This window comes from Chionomys nivalis, chromosome 1, assembly GCF_950005125.1.
Source record: "Chionomys nivalis chromosome 1, mChiNiv1.1, whole genome shotgun sequence".
NCBI lineage: Eukaryota > Metazoa > Chordata > Mammalia > Rodentia > Cricetidae > Chionomys > Chionomys nivalis.
The window spans coordinates 66,422,338-66,442,730 of record NC_080086.1 but is presented as its reverse complement, the minus strand read 5'-3'; the positions used below and the strand labels follow the sequence as shown (position 1 = coordinate 66,442,730).

The 20,393-nt window shown below is 37.9% G+C and overlaps 1 protein-coding gene across 3 annotated transcripts in view; it reads left to right on the top strand.

Annotated features, from left to right (window-relative positions):
- Exoc6b (exocyst complex component 6B) overlaps positions 1-20,393 on the top strand; it is a 514,534-nt gene that overhangs the window by 89,306 nt on the left and 404,835 nt on the right. For 2 of the 3 annotated variants that reach the window (XM_057789516.1, XM_057789518.1), the window contains exon 6: positions 2,804-3,008. The exons of the other annotated variant lie outside the window; for it this stretch is intronic. In XM_057789516.1, the coding sequence (XP_057645499.1) occupies positions 2,804-3,008 (205 nt within the window). The remainder of the gene's footprint in view (positions 1-2,803; positions 3,009-20,393) is intronic. 3 annotated transcript variants of the gene reach the window in all.

Here is a 20,393-nt window from a genome sequence, read left to right as displayed (position 1 = left end):
TCCTCTGCAAGAAAAGTAAGCACTCCTAACTGCTGAGCCACCTTTCTAGCCCTCTACATTCAGTTGTAATAATATAGATGCTGATAAAAGTAATGTCCAAATCTTGAATGGCATTTCCATGGACTCTATACATGTTTTTTTTCTTTTGGTGAGTGTTAAATATTTATTTGGCTACCATTGTTTTATTTGTCTGTGATATCAAATACTCTAAATTTGAATAATTTTACTGTTCTGTTATGTTTGGAACACAAGCTTGCCAGGGGAAAAGGGACAATGGGGAAATAGGTGCTGTTCTTTGTTGCCAGAAATCATTGAGTTTTGTATTAATTTGCCTTGAAAAATGTGGTTCTATTTGACAGAGCTGATGTTTTCAGCATGGGTTGCATGTCTGCAGGCCGCATGGCTAGATTCTTCTCATTCTGTAAACAAACTCCAAGATAGAAGTAAACCTCAGAATGTATTTATCTTTGTGACTCAATTTCTGGCTTTTTACCCATTCTAAAGTTTTTCTTTAGAGGAACTACTTTTTATTACACATAGCTCTTCATACCTAGTTGTGTCATTGCTATTCTGTGTATACTAAATCATGCAAAATTGTAATGTGTTAAGAGTCTAAAATTTTAATGAAAATAATTATTTCAGATTTGTATGTATTTGTATTTTTATTTCTAAGTTTAGGGAGAATAAACTACTCTATTTGCGTGGAAAAGAGTTTGATTCTTGAAACCTATGAGAGAAGACATAAAAGGAAATAAACTAGTTTCTAGTCTGGGTGTTTATGGTGCAACCGTGTTGAGGCAAGAAGAGTGTGTCTGCTGTGATGAAACCATGTCCAAATTAGACCTGTATGTTTGTTTCATCTATGGAAGGAATGAGTTTTTCTCTCCTAGATTTATAGGGGAAATGTCAAAATTAGGGAATTTTAAAGCCTGAAAAGAAAATGATCATGAATATTTTGCTATCTAACGAAAAAAACTATGATTCTCACTTTTGTATGTTTTTTTCTAGTTCTTTCTTTGAACTTTTGTGTCTATGACTTCCATTTGCTGATGGATATTTATACCTATTTATTAATAAATTATGCATATATACATACTTATGCTATTTTTTTTTGTGTGTGTGGGGGAGACAAGGTCTGGCATATAACTAATTGTCTAGTCCAGGCCTTGAACTCATGGTGAACCTCCTGCTTCAGCCTCTCAAGTGCTGTGATTACAGGTGAGAGCTACCATGTCTGGCTTACATGTATACTTTACAAATGTTGTGATTGTACTTATAAGGTCTGTTGGTTTTTAAATTAGTACACCATCCAGGAAATATTTATGGAAAAGATAGATCAAGCTCCAAGATCATCTCTCTGCTCCAAAAATCTATTTAGCACATTGTTCTGAGGTATAGGATAGATGAACCAGACATAGAACTAAAGGGAACAGTGCTGTTGTTGATCCAAGCAAGGCTGAGAAGTGTTAGATAGAGCTATTTCTTTAAAAAACATTTTTCAGTCAACAATGTTGTACATATTTATACTAGTTTATTGGTCCTTTAATACATGGATGTATCACAGTTTGTTTGGCTACACAGTTTTTTTCTTAATACATAAGTTATTTTGTTTTATTTCTTAGTATAAATTAGTCTATAATTTAAGAGTCATATATTTTTGTCTATTAAATTTATGTATTTGCTAACAATAAACTTCCTTATCAGTGGGATGTGAATTCTTATCTATTGAAAATACTGATGATAATATACATTATTTTTTATTTTTAAAACAATCTTTTTTATTGAGCTATATACAGTTTTCTCTGTCCCCCCCCCTTCTCCTTTTCTTCAGTCCTCTCCCAAGGTCCCCATGCTCCCAATTTACTCAGGAGATCTTGTCTTTTTTACTTCCCATGTAGATTAGATCCATATATGTCTCTTTTATTGTTTTCTAGGTTCTCTGGGATTGTGATTTGTAAAATTTTTTTTTTTTTGCTTTATGTTTAAAAACCTCTTATGAGGGAGTACATATGATAATTGTCTTTCTGGGTCTGGGTTACTTCACTCAATATGATGTTTTCTAGATCCATCCATTTGCCCACAAATTTCAAGATGTCATTATTTTTTTCTGCTGTGTAGTACTCCATCGTGTAAATGTACCATATTTTCCTTATCCATTCTTCGGTTGAGGGGCATTTAGGTTGCTTCCAGGTTCTGGCTTTGACAAACAATGCTGTTATGAACATGGTTGTGCACATGTCCTTGTAGGACGATTGAACATCCTTTGGATATATACTTCCTTCTGTCTGGGGGTGATGGCATCTCTAGGGGATCCTGAAAAGAAAAATTTGGGTTATTTGTCCAGTCTTGGGAGAGGTAGCTGTTTCATTTGTTGTCCAGTCTCTGGGTAATGGGAAAGTGCAGAGCTCGTCTGAGGTCCTGGCTAGAGTAGTCTTTGAGGCTGGATCATCTCAGCTACAAACACGTGTGCATAGTTTTCAAGCTCTTCTTTCTGTTTTCTTAGAAGATTAGCTTGGGGTATTTCATTTTATAGCATGGTCTTTTGACACTGAGATAATTAAAAAATTATATATAGTTAATTTTATTGATATTCATGTTTATTCTTCAGACAGATTTTTGTAAATTACTAGTCTTTAAAGCATTTATTAACTTTTTAATAGTTAAGAAGTTTTCATTAAAACACTACCTTGGATTTGTCTAAATGTATAGTGAAAGCTAATTGAGGTTTGAATTTTTCCTGAGTAATTTATTTGTGCCCCTAAGGAAGACTACTATCTGCTAAGGTGGTTGATTTCTTTTGTAGGCATTATCCTGCACTGAAGACTCTGGAGCATCTGGAACACACCTATCTGCCTCAAGTGAGCCACTATCGATTCTGTAAGGTGATGGTGGACAACATCCCCAAGCTTCGGGAAGAGATAAAGGATGTTTCTATGTCTGATCTCAAAGACTTTCTGGAGAGCATCCGCAAGCATTCAGACAAAATTGGAGAGACTGCTATGAAACAAGTAGGTACTTGGTTAGTGACAGATTTGCCCTTGGCTTTCTTGGATCCTTTGGTTATACACATAATTTCTCCTTGCCAAGTGTCTTAATTCTTATCATTTTAGGAAGGTCCTTCATAAATGGAAATGTTATTATCTCAACAGAGTGATGGGTGAGATGTGTTGTTCACTCTGTGGCTGTTGAGCAGTGACTGATTGTGATGGTCTGTGTCAGTCTGGAGAGAATTCAGTTTACAAAACAAACATTTCCCTTGACTTTGTATAGTATTTAAAGTCCAGAATTCGTAAAGCTTTCCTTTTAGTCAACAACATGAATTGTGCCTTTGGTTGATTTTTTTACTGTTAGGAAGGTGTCATGCCATGCAAAAATTTTTTTGACATTGATTGGTGTTAGTGACAGAATGGTCTGTTGGGGTTTGTGAATTATGATTGCAGAAAGGGAAATACTTACAGCTCAAAAATTTAGCAAATGTGTTAGGAATATTTATTTTATTCAAATATCTTCATCTCTAAGATATAATAGACCATGAGGAATGTTTTTTGTCATTGTGAATGAAGAAACAATAACGATTTGCAGTAATTCTTCCTCTTGAAATTTAAGTTACATTGATGTTATACGGATGCTTTAACATACTTGATGATATAGCCTGCAATAATAAATAGATTTTAACTATTTATGGAAAGTGTTTTATGGTTTTGTAAACAAGTATTCTCTAGTAGATTTGTATAATTTTGGGGGGAACAAGGCACAGTAAATAACATTTGGAAACATTATTTGAGGGTTCAACTAGTATTAATAACCCTAGTTCAAATATCTCTCTGATACTGCAGAAGAGATTTGCCAATTATATTTTCATAAGGCATGTCTTTTTTTTTAATCTCCTTTTAAATTTTATTGGTGTTACACTTTAAAAAGTTCAAAGTATAGGCACCAGTTCTTGTCTCAGCTTCTGCTGTAACTGTAAGTTTGTGCCACTAATCTTTAAGTGCTGGACTTAAAGGCACATGTTGCCACACCCAGCTGGAAGCTGGCTTCTTAAAGGCTCCTTTTCTAGGCCTCTGCTAGATAAATTCACATTCCTTTGCTGAAAGAGAGATCTCTTATAATTATTATCACTTCATTTAATTTGAGGTTAGTTTTCATTACTGAATTATCTGAAGAATGAATGCTGAGGGAAGGAAAGAGACTTTATTCAAATGCTAACAACTTGTCAAGGTCAGACCCTGTAGTTGAAATCAGATAAAGTTGCAGCAATGGTTAGGTTAACTAGCTTGGATTAAAGGTGTGTGCCATCATGATCAGCTCTGAATGTATTTTTTAATACTTTTTTTCCTGTTAGAATATGAATAATTGGTTTATTCAAGGCATCTGTTTATCTATTCCTTTATTCTATTTTCTAACTCATTTAAGAACTCTTCCTCTTTTCTCATGATTCCCTTTCTAGTTTCATTGCTTGTGCACACACATGCATGCTTGTGTGCAGAGGCGCATACTGAATTTAAAATTTAAATTGCACATTGAAAACATACTTGTCTTTTTGGATCTGATTTATTTCATGTAATGGCAAGATTTTACTTCATTCAGGGCAGTATATTTACCACAGTTTTCTTGTTGCATTTGTTTGTTGGTGTTAGGCTGGTTCCATTTCTTGGCAGTTGTGAATAGTACAGCAGTAACTGATGTGCAGATGTCTCTGTAAAATGCTGATATAGAGGACTTTGGTTGTTCCCTAGAAGTGTATGATTGGGTCATATAGTAGTTTATTTTCAGTGCTTGACTAATTTACATTCTTGATGGCTTTTAAAATTTATTGGCTATATTTTTTTCTCTGAGAACCAAATCTGTTTATTCAGTTTATGTGCTTTTTATTCTTCCATGGTACCTAGAAATGAAAGAGGATATGATAGAAATTACCACAGATTTTTTTACATCGCACATGCTTATAGTGTATTTGTATGAATTAATAGATGTTGGAGAAGTAGGAGAAGTGATTTATTTTTTATTTATGGTGTTTGCTGATTTGTAATTTTTTAATCTCATAATTGTTGCTTAGGAACCCAGAATCTTCCTATCATGTGTCTCTGCCATTACTAGTATGTGTTGGAAGATTCCGATAGAAGGACCAAGACCAAGGATAGTTTTTAAGTAGCAAGGAGGAGTACCATATATTATTACTTTTAGCTACATCCCATATGTTTCATCAAAATTAAACACAGTGACGTGGAGACTGAAAATTAATCCTTTCTCTATGCCTATGAAGACTGGTCAGTGTAACTGGTCTTTGACACCTGATGGTCAGTAGCTGTTTGTCTTCAATCTTTCTCCCATGCCTAGATCATGTTCACCCCATCCCTAAAGGAGAAAACTCTGTGTTTTATCCTGTCCATTTTTCTTGATGTTCTTCTTGCCTGTTCCTGGGCTAAAGAAATGTGTGTGGCCGGGCGGTGGTGGCGCACGCCTTTAATCCCAGCACTTGGGAGGCAGAGGCAGGCGGATCTCTGTGAGTTCGAGACCAGCCTGGTCTACAGAGCTAGTTCCAGGACAGGCTCCAAAGCCACAGAGAAACCCTGTCTCGAAAAACAAAAAAACAAAAAAAAAAAAAAAAGAAAAGGAAATGTATGTGTATTTTGTAATCACATGAAGTGATTTTTTAAAAAGTGCCTAAAGAATGTCTTTATTAATTGTCTACTATTTTAATTTTGAAACTGATTTCTTGTTATAAAATCAGTCTGTGTAGAGAGCATTTCTGTATTTATTATTTTGATTAGTTTGCCTTAGGCTTTGTGGAGCTGAATGACATTTATGAGATTAACATTCTTTGTTAGACTTATTTTGGTTGTGAGGCCTTTAACTGAGAGAAGGTTTTACTTTTAAAATTCTGTCTTGCCTTTGCTAAATTATGTGGTTGTATAACTGATGTTAAGAAAAGAAGCTGTCCTTTGCATATACATTATGGCTTCCATTTTAGTGTTTTTATGGGATTCCTGAGTGTGTGAATGAGTGGGTCTCTGATTCTGTTGCGTTCTCTGGGACTTTTTTCCTTTTGTTTGTTTTGTCCAATTCCAGTGTGTTCATTTTTGTCTTATTTCATTTCATTGTTAAAAAAGAAAACATACCTTTATGAAAGTAATCTAAACGGAGCCACCAAATAATGGGGGAGACAGTGCCTGTACTGGACATTTTATGCCACTACCTGAAACCTCCAGTTCCAGGAATGGGTTATATCTAGTTGAGTCATTGGCCATAGGGTCTCCATGGAAACCCCCAACCATCTTAGGCTATTGCCAAGACTATTGGTTGCTCTCTGCGAATTGGTGTATTAAGACCTTATTACTGAAGACAACACTTACATATCTCATTGAACATGAAGAAGTCAAGCTGGTGCTTAACTAGAGGCTTTATTTATACCGACTAGTGTTCATGGTACTGGAAGGTGTATTGCATGTTCCAAGAAGAGAAAGATAATCACCAACCCCAACTACAAGCTCTACAACTTACAACAATGACCTTTCTGCAAGATATCCTGGTATAATAGTGGCACAGATGTGGGAGTAACAACCACTCTCTGATTTGATGTGAGGCCCTCTCCCTGAGATGGAACAAAGACTTGATACTGCTCAGGTAGCCAAGAACCTAAGACTAGATAACCCCAGGGATCTGGAGGGAAACCAAACTACTATTATTCTGCTAAGGGAACATAGCAACAAAATGGTTTCTAATGACTTTCTGCTTTGCTCAGCTATCATCAGAGAAGCTCTTTTTTGAAATATAAAGAAAATAAAGATACTCACATGTGGATAGTGTATACAGAGTAAGAGACTTTGGAACACAGTCTTAAATGGGATGTTTTCATCAAACCTTCTTCAGGGATCTATGCAAAAGGGGAGGCAGAAAGATTGTAAGAGCCAGACATGATGGATAACTCAAAGGAAGCAGTGTCTTCTAGACTTGTGAAAGTCTGTGCATACTGCTACATTTCTTGTGAGTTCATATGTGTGTTAGTCCTGTTGTGTCTTCAATTGATACTTAGAAAAGAAAAATTACTTTCTCCAATGGAGTCCTATTAGGTATATTAACTACACTTTAGTATAGGCCTTATATTTAGGAGTTGTTGGCCAACATGAATCAAACTCAGTGGTATTTTTTTTTTACTTTTATTGATTATTTGTGGATTTCACATCATGTCTTCTGATCCCACTTATCTCCTTGTCCCATTGCATCTGCCCTCTGCTCTTGAACCTCCCCCCAAAACAAAGCCAAATTTAAAAGAAAAACCAAAACTATACAAAACAAAGAACCAAGACAAAAATAAAATTAAAAACAACAAAAAAGAAGATTGTCATGGAAGCTGTAGTATGACCCAGTGAGTCACACAATTTACCCTTTAGTCCATATATCTTTACTTGTAAGTGTTCATTGTTATGAGTCATTGGTCTGGTCTGAGGCCTCTGGTTTCTGCTACACCACCAGTAATAGTCTGTCAGTGGGGCTCCTCTTAGATATCCTTAGATATCCTTCTGTGTCATGGAGATCCTGATGTTTTAGTTTTATAGGTTTGTTCCTTTCACATGCTCTAACAATTGATAGATTCGGTGAAAGCTGGGGTGGGCTAACTCATAGCGCTGATTCTGGGCCTGGTGGTAGTTGGGTTGGTCAGCTCGCTAGCTTTCCCTCATTGTCACTATAGCTCACCCAAGACAGCCAAAGCAAGGAGTGTGGCCAGTTCTATTCTCGGGCCCTCAGAGCTGGGTCCCCCTCACTCGTATTGCCAGGACCAGCTCTACTGTTTTGTCCAGGCAATGTGCAGGGAGGGCCCTCTTTTCTGATTGCTATTGGGGGCACACAGAGGTGGGTTTGGGGAGAGACACTGAGTTATGACATTATTCGGCATATATTTAATCCTTAATGAATGAAGGCCGCAATGGTGTAGTTGTTTTTGCTCATTTCATTCCTTGGAAAACATGGAAATAAATCTTAACTTTTATGGGCAGTGTTGTTCCTAGCAAACTTCTAGAAACAGTTAATATCACACTTAGTTCTTAGCTATTGCCAGCTACCAAAGGAATAAACAACAGTGTCACAGAAAATTCCATGAGGGACAATGTAAGAAAAAAAATTGTGGTAACTAACATTTCTGAATAGCAGCTCGGGCCTGGATGCCACTGTGGGCCTGGTATTAGCAGCACAGACCCCTCAGATCAGCATGATCCCAGCAGCAGCATGGCCCCTGGGAATCAACATGGTCCCAGGTGGCTGGCCATACCCCAGGCATCCACAGAGCTCTTGGTTGCAACTGGAGCCATGAACACCACCACAGACTCCAGGCTCCATGGAGCCATGAACCCAGACATGGCCCTAGGCAGTAGCCTGTGCCTAGAAGTCTCTATGGCTCCAGGTGGTAGCACTGGTCACCCAGATCAGCATGACTCTGGGCATGGCATAGTTCTCAGACATGTAACGGATTGCGGCCCAGACTCTAGGCATCCATTCTGCTAGGCGAGCTCTAGCAGAAACATGGGCCAGGGACATTAACACAGACTTTGGCTGCAGCAGGACCACGGACTTAGACATTGTCCTCTACAGCAGTCCAAGTTGTCACCATGGTCTCTTGTGATTGTGCAGGCCATCTAGATTGGTATGACCTGTAGAAGGAGCGGCGGGCTGCATTCCTGCTGCCCCGTCTCCCGGCCACCTGGCTAGCTTATGCCCCGAAATAATTACACGGAAACTGTATTCTTTTAAACACTGCCTTGGCCCATTAGCTCTAGCCTCTTACTGACTAACTCTCATATCTTGATTAACCCATTTCTATTAATGTGTGTAGCACCACGAGGTGGTAGCTTACTGGGAAGGATCTTAATCTGCGTCTGTCTCAGAGAGGAGAGGCATGGCATCTGTGACTCACTTCACTTATTCCCAGCATTCTGTTCTGTCTACTCCACCTATCTAATTTTCTGTCCTATCAGGCCAAGCAGTTTTCTTTATTAATTAACCAATGAAAACAACAGATAGAAGATCCACCTCCATCAATGGCCCCTGCAACAACATGGCCTTCCGACACCATCGTGGCCCTACTACAAGTTTCTGTACAGACCCCAGTGACAACAGGAGCTATAGACATCAACACAGGCCCCCTTCACTGCTTGAAGGCCCCGGATTGAGGCCCGAACCAGGCTTCTCCCTGGAGTTGGGTGGCTAGTTGGCCATTCACATCAGCCTGTTCCTCACCACCCTCACCTCCTAGATCTACCTCACTTCCCACCCCACAAACCGTCCTACCTCTCTTCCACCTCCCCATCTTGTACTCTTTCTCCACACTGGTGCCCAACTGCCTTGATTGGGTCACAGGTAGAGCTTGATTGAATACTGCCTGTCACAACCATGAAGGATAGTGCCTTTCCTTTCTCCTGTGCCTGGGCCTAGAGACCTCAGGTAGTATTTGGTATGATGGAACTGGATTGCTTGGCACCAGAGGCGCCAGGCAGGCTCCTGTTGATTGTGGCCTCCACACACCCAAAAGTCTACTGGGGTGACAACTGTGTCCATCATTAATTCACCACTCAATGGTATTTCTGTAGACTTTGTCTTACATTTCTTTGTTTGGGCATATCCTTTGCTTGTTTTTTTTTTTCTCCTATTTTGTTTTTTATTTTTGTGTTTTTATAGAGATTTGTGTATTTCTGTTTTCATGCTTTTTTTTTTTTTTAAGAAAGAGCGAGGAAAAGGGCATTGAATTGTGCATTAGGAGTTGGAGGAGGGAAAAACATGATCAGATTATAGTATATAAATTTTTTTCAATAAAAAAATAGGAAAAGGAGCTGCTGGTAGCTTGTAAAAGAGAGGGTACCTAGGGATTCTTTTAGTAACTTTTGAAAATTGTTTTTATTGGGCTATATTAATTATACATAAATATGGGTTTCATTACGTTGTTTTCACACATTCATAAAATGTGCTTTGATCATATTCAATTCCCTTTACTCTTTCTTATTCCCTCCTTATATGTTATTATTCTCATTTATCTCCTTTCTTTCCTCTGCTTGTCCCCTTCTACTTTCATATTCATTAGATTTGTTTACAGGAACATGAACATCTCACCAGTGGCTATACCACTGAAGAGAATGTCTTTCCCTTCCCTGGCAACCATTAATTGCATATAGATCCTCAGGGAGGACTAGGCCTTTCAGTCTGACCCTTTTAGTAACTGTTTTTTCAGAACCTACCTTGGAAAAAGACGAATAGTCACCATGATTTTTTTTCAGCTTTGGATGTGTTGACTAAGTCTTGACTAGAACAGAATGAGCCCTTAGATTTATTGAACAGAACATCTTTAGATTTAATTGTATCACAGTATTCCCCACTGAGTTCACCCAGGTCATGTAATGACCATCATGCCAAAAAGTATGGTTGAAATATCCTTTGTGCTGGATTCTAAGCAGAACATCCACAGAATAAACCCTTTGGAGCCAAAGAAGTTGTTCTTAGATTTATTTTCTATTCATGTAGCTTTTGGTACTTGGCAATTTTGGCATAAAATTTTGGAAAGACAAGACAGAATTTTAAAAGTAAATAAATCATCCTCTCAGTTACGGATTACAACTGAAGTCAAACCTGGCCAAGAATATTTATCTTATAAAGTATATGATTTTGATACTGAACTAATTATGTGTTCCTTTTAAAAAATTAAAAATTATATTTATGTAGTGTGTGTGTCAGAGGGGATGTAATTTTGAAATTCATAGTCAAGCCACTTGAGGATTCTGAGTGTGATGAGCCCTTATAACAAATAGTGTGGTGGCTGGAGAGATATCTCAGTCAGTAAAATACCTGTCAAACAGAGGTGAGGATCAGATTCCTAGCATCTATGTAAAAGCTGGACATTACCAGAGAGGTGGAGGCTGCATGATCCCGGGAGTTTACTAACAAACTTATTGAATGAATTGGTGAGCTCAGGTTCAGTGGAGACCTTGTCTCAAAAATTAAGGTGGAGAGTGCTTAAAGAAGATACTTGACATCAACTTCTGGCCTCTACATGTAGGAATGTATGTGCATATCCAGTCACAGACACATATGTACATACATGGACACTCACACAAAACTAAAGCAATGCTAATGAATCTCTTTGAAAATAGAGAAAACAGTTCTTGTGGAAATCAGAGTGGCTGTCTTTGTAGACTGTTGCCTTCCTTAAGTCAACATGATTGGGAGAGAAGTAAGACATTGGAGAGATTTTATTTTTTGAAAATTTTATGGAGATGATTGTTAAGTTATATTCTGTGGTGTGGCTTACTCTAATGAATTAAGTAGATTTTTAAATCATAGAGGTCTGCTTGTAGAATGCTGGATGACAAAGGGAATCTGGGGAAGGTATTTAGAGGTGGGGAGCCTGCAGCTAGGATGGACTCCAAGAAGCAGAGCTGAAGGTGGTACTCATTACTGACAGTTTTTGGAAGATGTGTATGTGCATTTGTGTTCCTTTTCTGTTCCTTCAGAATGTAGTGCAGTGCCTTGTGCTAAGGGGTTGAGGACATGCTCATTTTCTTATATGTACATTCTTACTTTGGAGAAACTGAGGATCATCTAAGGAAAGATAATTTTCATGGATATTATACATTTTGTTTTCTACTTATATGACTAATTTGTTGGTAACCCACAAGTATATTCAGCTTTTGTATCTCAAGATGCAATCTATCTGAATTCGTAGGTGAAGTTTTTTCTATTAGTTATAGTTCGTTATTGCCTCACTGCCTTTATGTACCAGTGATTAAAAAAAGAACCCTAGCATTTGGTCATTTTTTAAGCCTACTGTTCTTTTTGTTTTCTTGAATTTATTTTTTATTAATTTAAAAATTATGTGTGTACATTTGTGTATAGGTATGTACACATGAGAGTGGGTACCTGTAGAGTCCCGAACTGTAGTTACAATAATTCTGTGCTTTCCTTACATGGATTCTAGGAACTGGACTCAGATCGGTATAAATGTACTAGTAACGCTTAACTGCAGAGCCATCTCTCCAGCCTCATAGGTCTATAGTTCTTAATGATATTAAATACGTTCAATTTTTGTGTAACTCTTACTACCATTTTCTCAATAACCTTCTAACTTTCCCATATTGAAAGTCTGTAACTAATGGATTTTGAACTTTAATTTATGCCTGATTTAATAATCAGTAATAAATATTTTATTAATTTAATAATTATTATAATTTAATAATTAATAATAATCTATCCTTGATTGAATAAATGAAATCTTTGATTTATGTTTGGGAACTCATCGTGATCCCTTTGCAGAGAAGTAAAAGAAGCAAAGAAATAGTAGAGTTCATATGTGTTAAACCTTCTGGGTTTCGGAACCAGATGTATGCAAAGAGGCACAGTAAAGAAACTGCCAATATGACCACTCCATTATTAGGGAATGTTTTTATTGTGAATAAGAGAGAGAAAATATCCAAAGGCATTTGGAAGACTCAAGAGCAGAGAGAAAGTTAATCGGACAGGACATGGCCAGAGCTGAGAGAGACATGAGAGAGCATGCGCTGCGTAGGACAGGAGAATAGTGTGATAGCAAGAGATAGGGAATATAGCATAGTAAAAGAATCTATCTACCCTCTATCCATGTACTCATTCGTCCATCCGTCCGTCCGTCCGTCCGTCCATCTTCTTTCTATCTGTCTGTCTGTCTTCTGTCATCTGTGTATCTGTCTATTTGTCAGTGGGAGCGTGTGAACAAATCATGTGGATTATACGGAGGATGAGTAGCTTGGGGAAGGGAAGGGCCAGGATTCTAGAATGGACTTTGAAATGTATAACAGGTACTTATGATACTGAGGGAGCCTAGAGGCCTGCATCGTCTTTGACATACTCATGGGCGCCACAGGTAGCCATGTGTCCCTTTTGCCAGAAGTAAGATGGGAACTGGTTTTACAAGTTCCTGAGGAGTGCTGGCTTTTATCTAGTCACCATAAATCCCTTAGTAGTCCAACTTGAGCTCATTTCTGTATATATGAAATTTCTAAGGCCTAACACTATCACAGTCTTTTGATAAGTATATTGCTTCTAATTTTAAAGATAGGGTTTCTGTTTAAGTTCCTTAAGGTATTTATTCAAAAGCAAAAACTGGGGATATTATTTACTCTGTCAAGGTTTTTCTAGTATTGTTGGTTGAAACAGTTCTCTCTCTTTGTCTTTTTGGTCTTTGTATATAGCAGAATATAGAAAACTACATTTTTAGGGGCTGAAGAGATAGTTCAGCAGTTAAGAATATTTGCTGCTTATGGGAGTACCTACCAGGATTCAGCTGCCAGTCAATCATGTTGACTCATGATTTCAGCCAATCATGTTGGCTCATGATTGCTTAAACTTTAGTTCCAGGAAATCTTACTCCCTGTTCTGACATCTGTTACCACATGGTATGAATGTGGTGTTCATATATATATGCAAAACACTTACATACATAAAATGAAAAGAAAATATATTTCAAAAAGAGCTATGTTTTTTATTTGTTTTTATTGAGCTATACATCTTTCTTTGCTCTCTTCCCTTCTTCCCCCTCCCTTTCTACCTTATCTCTTGACCCCCACATTCCCCATTTACTCAGGAGACCTTGTCTTTTTCTCCTTCCTATGTAGATACATGTATGTCTCTGTTAGGGAAAAAAAGCTATGTTTATCATTTTCTTTTTTGGTTGTGGTGTCTCTATCACAGCAATAAAAAAATAGCTAAGACTTAAAACTTCACCTTGCTTAAATTCTGGTAATATCTAGTGTGACCTAAAAGGGCATCCTAGTTCAAATAGTTTGCTTCTTTGTGAAGAAATTGTCTCTTTTTCTTTATGTATGATCTTTTCTCCTAACCATTGTTGTAGTGAAGCTGAGAGCTGTTAAGCAGAGCTGTTGACTTTGCACATGCTTCTTTCTTATTATGTGTGCTTTCTTTCTTCATTGCTGTTATTTTAGTCTTGCAGTGAGGTGAATCATTCTCCTAGTTGGCACTGTTGTTTCCACCTATGTCTAGGCGTATGCCTTTGTTATTTCAGTTCGCCTCTCTTTACTCCTGCCTGTTTTTTTTTTAATATTGTTGGTGATTTTTTTCCCACTTCATAATGATCAGCAAGTATCTTACTATCTAAAGTTCTGTGTTAGTGATCTTTCTTTAGTGTGTGTGTCCTGAGAAACCTGGGTCACGTGATAGACATGGAAACTACAAGTATCACTTTATTCCATCAGTGTCAGTAAGGTTTAGGTTTTTCTCTGTTAAATATGTAAAAGTTGTATGTACCAGTGGATTGGTGTTGCATAAAGATTGGGTCAAACTTAATCCCTTTTAGAGAACGTGTCTAAATGATGTAGAACAGGTCCTTATAGTCCTGGTGCATATGATTAGTGTCTGCCCTGACATGCGAGTCAGCAGGATGCACTTCCTGCTTTTCTGAACTAAGCTTTAGAGTGCTATTTATTTATTTATTTATTTATTTATTTATTTATTTATTTTTTGTTTTTTCGAGACAGGGTTTCTCTGTGGTTTTGGAGCCTGTCCTGGAACTAGCTCTTGTAGACCAGGCTGGTCTCGAACTCACAGAGATCCGCCTGCCTCTGCCTCCCAAGTGCTGGGATTAAAGGCGTGCGCCACCACCGCCCGGCTAGAGTGCTCTTTAGTGCAGTAGTCTAGGCCAGTGTTCATGAAAACTTTATAAGCAGCGCATGAGGCAGAACCCATTTGATTCATTGGTCATGAGCACTCTCTTTAGTTGTGGAATAGGGTTGATGCCCACACATTTCAGAGTTCAGAGTAGACATTTTAGGGAAGTGTGTGTTTTATTTTCTCTCTATATACATACACATACACACTTTGGGACTTAAGGGGGTTGGGGGAGATTCTGGGCTCTTTTATTAAGTTTTCTTTTTCCTTTTCAAATCTATCAGTGGCATATTTCTTTTGGCTTCTGTATTTAAGGAATATCTTTTAGAGTATTTTCATTTTGTTCTTAAGTATATGGTGTTTGCTTTGCTCGTCTTGGTAAAATTCTCTTCACAGCTGTCATGTGCTGATGTGTATCCTCCTATTTGACTGACCTGTTTATCTTTTCTCACAGGACTGGCCTGTTGCATCTCAGGAAGCTTTGCTTTTCCTGTGTTCACTCCTGAAAATACTCTCAATTTAGTGCACCCATGCTACTCTTCTATCTGTGCTTTTCTGTGCTCTGCAGCTGTGGAGAGTGCTTCTTCCTTGTAGTCAATAGGATTGGCAGATGGTCAGTCTGAACCACAGAGCACCCAGCCTTCTTTCCTGTTTGACCCCATAACCTCTCCCCTGTTTGGCAGTGTGCTGGTGTTGACACTTCCTATGGTTCAGCCAGAGGTGAAAGATAATTGCTTGTGGAATAGCAGCTGGGATGGTATGAGTTTCTGTAGCAAGTATCTAACCCCCACCCTCAAGCAAAACTTTGGATCTGGTGCATATTTCAAAGCATGTGTTAAACTTTATGTGATGCTGATTAAAATGGAGGGCTGCAGGGTGAATTGGGGCCCCACAGCTGCATCTGCCAGATGACATACAGAGAAAGGCCCAGGACAAATGGAGGGCTGTAATCTGCCTATCTTAGCACCACACAAGCCTGTGGGGGGAAAGGTGATCCTCAAGTGTCTTGGTCTATGCAAAGGCACTTATGATTCATTGGTAACTCCTTTGCTGTAGTAGTGTTTTTCTTTTTCATTTTCCTCAATTTTAAACAAGAAGAAAACCTCGCTGTAAATACTAATTTGTAATTATTATTTCCTTTACTTCTCTGTTGTTGAAAATTACACCAATAGACTCTGAGATGATGAAGCTTGATTTTGCAGGTTGTGGAACTTAGATCTGTGAAGTGTATCCTGGGAGGATAGATTCTTTTTATAAAGCCAGAGACATTTCTATCCAGGACGTTGGTTGTAAGGTTGGCTCAGTATGTATTTTTTTTTCAGAAGAAGTTATGTATTTATTGTAGGCACAGCTCAACAGTTCCTCAAAGGGAACCTGGAAATATTAGTGTGACTTCATCAATTCCACAGGCAAAGAAAAGCATCATTGACTATACAGTGGATCCTGATTGCAAAAACCAAACGCTCTTATTGTTCAGAACTTACTTTTACAAAATCTGTTTTCTAAGTCTTAAGTGGAAAGATCCATCCTTGTTCCTAGGGGAGATATTGGTGCATATGTAAGTGTTTCCTGGGTCTTTTTGTGCCTCAGATTGCTTTTCTTCTACCTCTTCTTCCTTCTGCCTCTGTTCTCTGTTTTTTTAAAATGAGGGCAAGGAATATGCTGGGAACGTAAAGAGGAAAAGTAGGCTCCTTACATGACATTTTGGAACTTTTATTGAATTTCATACAGCTTCTATTTCACTAAAAAGCTCATTTTTGACATAAAAATTATAAAGTGTGGTTTGGGGTTGAGTGCATAGATGATCTGCTTTTCTTGCTTCTACTGAGTGGGTTCATTTAGATCGGATCTGCCCAAGGATACTAGTAATGACTTCATAGATTTCACTTAGCTTCCTCTCATATAGACTATTTTATGTATAGAGAAAAATATATCTTGGATGTTGTCAGCCACTGAATCCTAGTGAATCTCACTTCTTTCTAAGGATCATTTTAAAAAGTGCCAGGTGGGTAGTTTACCCAATAAAAACTTCAAATAGTGTGAAACAGTTTTAATTGAAAAGAAAAGGGAAGATTCTGTACACTTCCTTGTGCAGTAAGGGTTATAAAAGAAAATAAAATAGAATTTGGAACCTGTCCATAACCATGTAGTATTTAATTTCTTTATTTAACACTTTGATCCCACTAGTCTGTTGTATGCCTGAAAGACTACTCTAGTTTAGTTTTTCTTAATTTGAAGACAATATAAAGACATGTCAACACAAATTATCTTGACTTCAACTTTATTTATTTAGTCAACAAACACTATGTTTGTTGGATATATTGAAGGATATGTTGAAAACAAAGTCACTATGTTATGTTGGATGATAGTATTTGCTAAGAAAAAAATAGCAAAAAGAGTAATGTTATTTGTCTTGATTAAAGTATTCACTCCTTTGATAAACCAGCTAAGTACTTAAAAAGTGGAGTTGCTGGTATTTTCTAGTGGCCTTTTTGATTGGTTGATGCTAATAATCCGTTCACAGTTAGGCTAACTTTTATGGGACTTAATGCTTCTTCCTCTTGGGAAGGCCTTATCTGATGAGAAATACCTATTTATTAAATTAATAGACATACAATTTTGTGTAGTGGGGAGCTGCTGGCTGTGTTCCTGCCGCCCCAGCTCCCGGTCGCATGGCTAGCTCATGCCCCAAAATAATGACACACAAACTGTATTCTTTTAAACACTGCTTGGCCCATTAGCTCTAGCCCTTACTGGCTAATTCTCATATCCCGATCAACCCATCTCTAATAATCTATGTAGCATCCGTCTTACTGGGAAAGATTCAGCATGTCCGACCTGGCAGCTTGCTTCATTGCGTCTGCTCTGGAGAGGAGCTGCATCGCATCTGAGCTCACTTCCTCTTCCTCCCAGAATTCTGTTCTGTTTACTCCACCCACCTATGTTCTAACCTATGAGGGCCAAGCAGTTTCTTTATTTTTTTAACCAATGACCTTCCTCTATCAATTTTGTATTTATTTTTTTGGCGTCTTTCCCAGTATCTTTGATTAGTACATCAGGTTACTAAATAGTATATCTTTATCTCCCTCTCTCTATATATCTATTTCCATCTCTATATTTCTGTAGATTTCTAAATCTTCATATATGTCTGTCTTTATCTATCTTTATTTCCATTGATATGTGTTGGTATATCTCATCTATATCCATATTTCTATCTCTATATCCACATCTTTATATCTATTTATAGCTATATCTACAATTCTTTATATCTGTATCTCCATATCTGTATTTATCCTCATCTCTCTCTATATCTTTTTCTCTCTATATCTCCATCTGTAGGTGGCAATTCTCTGTGTCCTAGAAACTGCTTTCAAATAACCACAAGAGACTTAATACTGCACAACATTCATCTCTATCTAATCTATGAAGTATTTCAAGGCTAGAGAGATGGCTGAGTAGGTAAAACACTTGAAGGACCCAAACTTTGATCTTCAGAACCAACTTAAGTTGCTAGGCTTGGCTGTACTGTGATCCCAGTGATGGTGAGATAGGCAGCAGAGATAGGCAGATCCCTGAAAGTTTAGGGCCAGCTAGTCTGGCATAAGTGGCAAGTGTTCAGGTCACTTAGTGGCCTCATCCCAAATAAAATATGGAAGGTTCCTGAGAACCTATACTCGAAGTTGCCCTTTGACCACCATTTGTGACATGTGTATTTGTATACATACACACGGGCAAAATATTTACAACTCTAAGATCAAAGTTTGTATTCATTTTACACTTATTTATGAAGTAAAGAAACTGATTGGGTTGCTTTCCATATTCTTGGTGCAGTTAGTGCCTTTGAGCCAGCTCTTCTTCACACGGGTAGGTGATAAAATATAGTGCTCCATTATTTAGTGCAGATTGGACAGTTTGAAATCATTTAGTCTTCTACTTATTTTATTTTTTCGAGATAAGGTTTCTCTAGTTTTGGAGCCTGTCCTGGAATTAGCTCTTGTAGACCAGGCTGGCCTCCAACTCACAGAGATCTGTCTGCCTCTGCCTCCCGAGTGCTGGGATTTAAGGCATGTGCCACCACCGCCCAGCTTTAATATTAGGCTAATGGACAAAGGGGATATTCTGGTTGTACTTACCTCTCAAAAGTCTACTGTTGTAACCTGGTACAGTTTTAGTTTGCTGACTATGAAATAACATGTACCTTTTTTATCTAGTTGCTCTGGGCTAAAATTCTTAGAGCTGGGGATTAGAATAAGAAATGTGAACATGAAAGTTTATAAGCATGCAGGGATTGAAAGTTTCAAAAGGAATCCACAAGTTTAGCTTTTATTTCATTTACTGTGGCACTTTGTTGAATTTGATTCATTTTCTCATTGACAAAATAAAGATCACTTGTAGGTGGAGACTGCTCATTTGTTCCCAGCAGCCCAGACCCAAAATAATTACACTGAAACTATATTAATTGCAATACTGAAATTAATTGCAACTTGGCTAATGGCTTTAGTATATTTTTAGCTAGCTCTTACATCTTAAATTAACCCATTTCTATTAATCTGTGTATTGCTATATGGTTGTGGCCTACCGGTAAGGTTCTGTCCGGCATCTGGTGTTTGTCTCCTGCGGCGGCTACATGCCTTTTTTTTTTATTCCACCTACTCTCTCCTCCTCTATCTGCTTGGAATTCCCACCTTGCTCTATTTCATGCTGCAGTAGGCCCAAAGCAGCTTCTTTATTAACCAGTGGTATTCACAGCATGCAGAGGGGAGTCCCACAATCACTAATGTGTATCTGCAATGTTAGAGTGATGAGTTCTTAACCATTAGCTGAAATGGTACATGACTGAGCTATATATCTGTGTAAATATTCTTGATAGCATAGCAACCTCTATAATTTACCAGTAAATATTAGTTTTGTTAAGGACAGAAAAGAAAATAATTTAAGAATGAGTTTGTAAGAGACTAGTTTTACAGAGGTTAAGCTGGTGACAAAAATGAGCTTAGTTTTCATGATGACACCTAGGCCAGTGTCTCACAATCAGTAACTTTTTCAGGTTGTTGTAAAAATACCCAAACTACCTTGCCCATCAGACCGGAGCAATGTACAAAACATTTTGAAGCAGGTAGTGTTATCATTCCTGAATTTTTTGTAAAATTACTTTTTTAAAATTTAAATTCCTTGCTAACATATCCTATACTGATTTTCTCTGCTTCACTTTCTGATATCCCTACTAGTCTTTCCTGAGATGTTTTTTTTTTTTATTTTTATTTTTTTTTGGTTTTTTTTTTTATTCTTTTTTAATTAAAATTTCCAACTGCTCCCCGTTTCCCATTTCCCTCCCCCTCCTCCCACATATTGCCCCCTCCCCCCGCTCCCCTCTCCCTATCCCCACTCCACTTCTCCTCCCCCAGTCCACTCCCCCTCCCTCTCGATACTGAAGAGCAGTTTTTTTTTTTTTTTTGAGACGGGGTTTCTCTGTGGTTTTTTGGAGTAGACCAGGCTGGTCTCGAACTCACAGAGATCTGCCTGTCTCTGCCTCCCGAGTGCTGGGATTAAAGGCGTGCGCCACTGAGGTGTTTTACTAAATAGATTCTTTGAACTCAAATCTTAATTTCAGGTTCTATGTCCACTGAAACTTAAGATTGTCAACAGCAGTGAAAAGTTCAGACGTAGGTTCTGTACATATTCAGCAGTAGATATGTGTTTTCTTGTGGATCCAAGCCTGTATACTTACATTGCCACTTAACTGTTCATGTTAA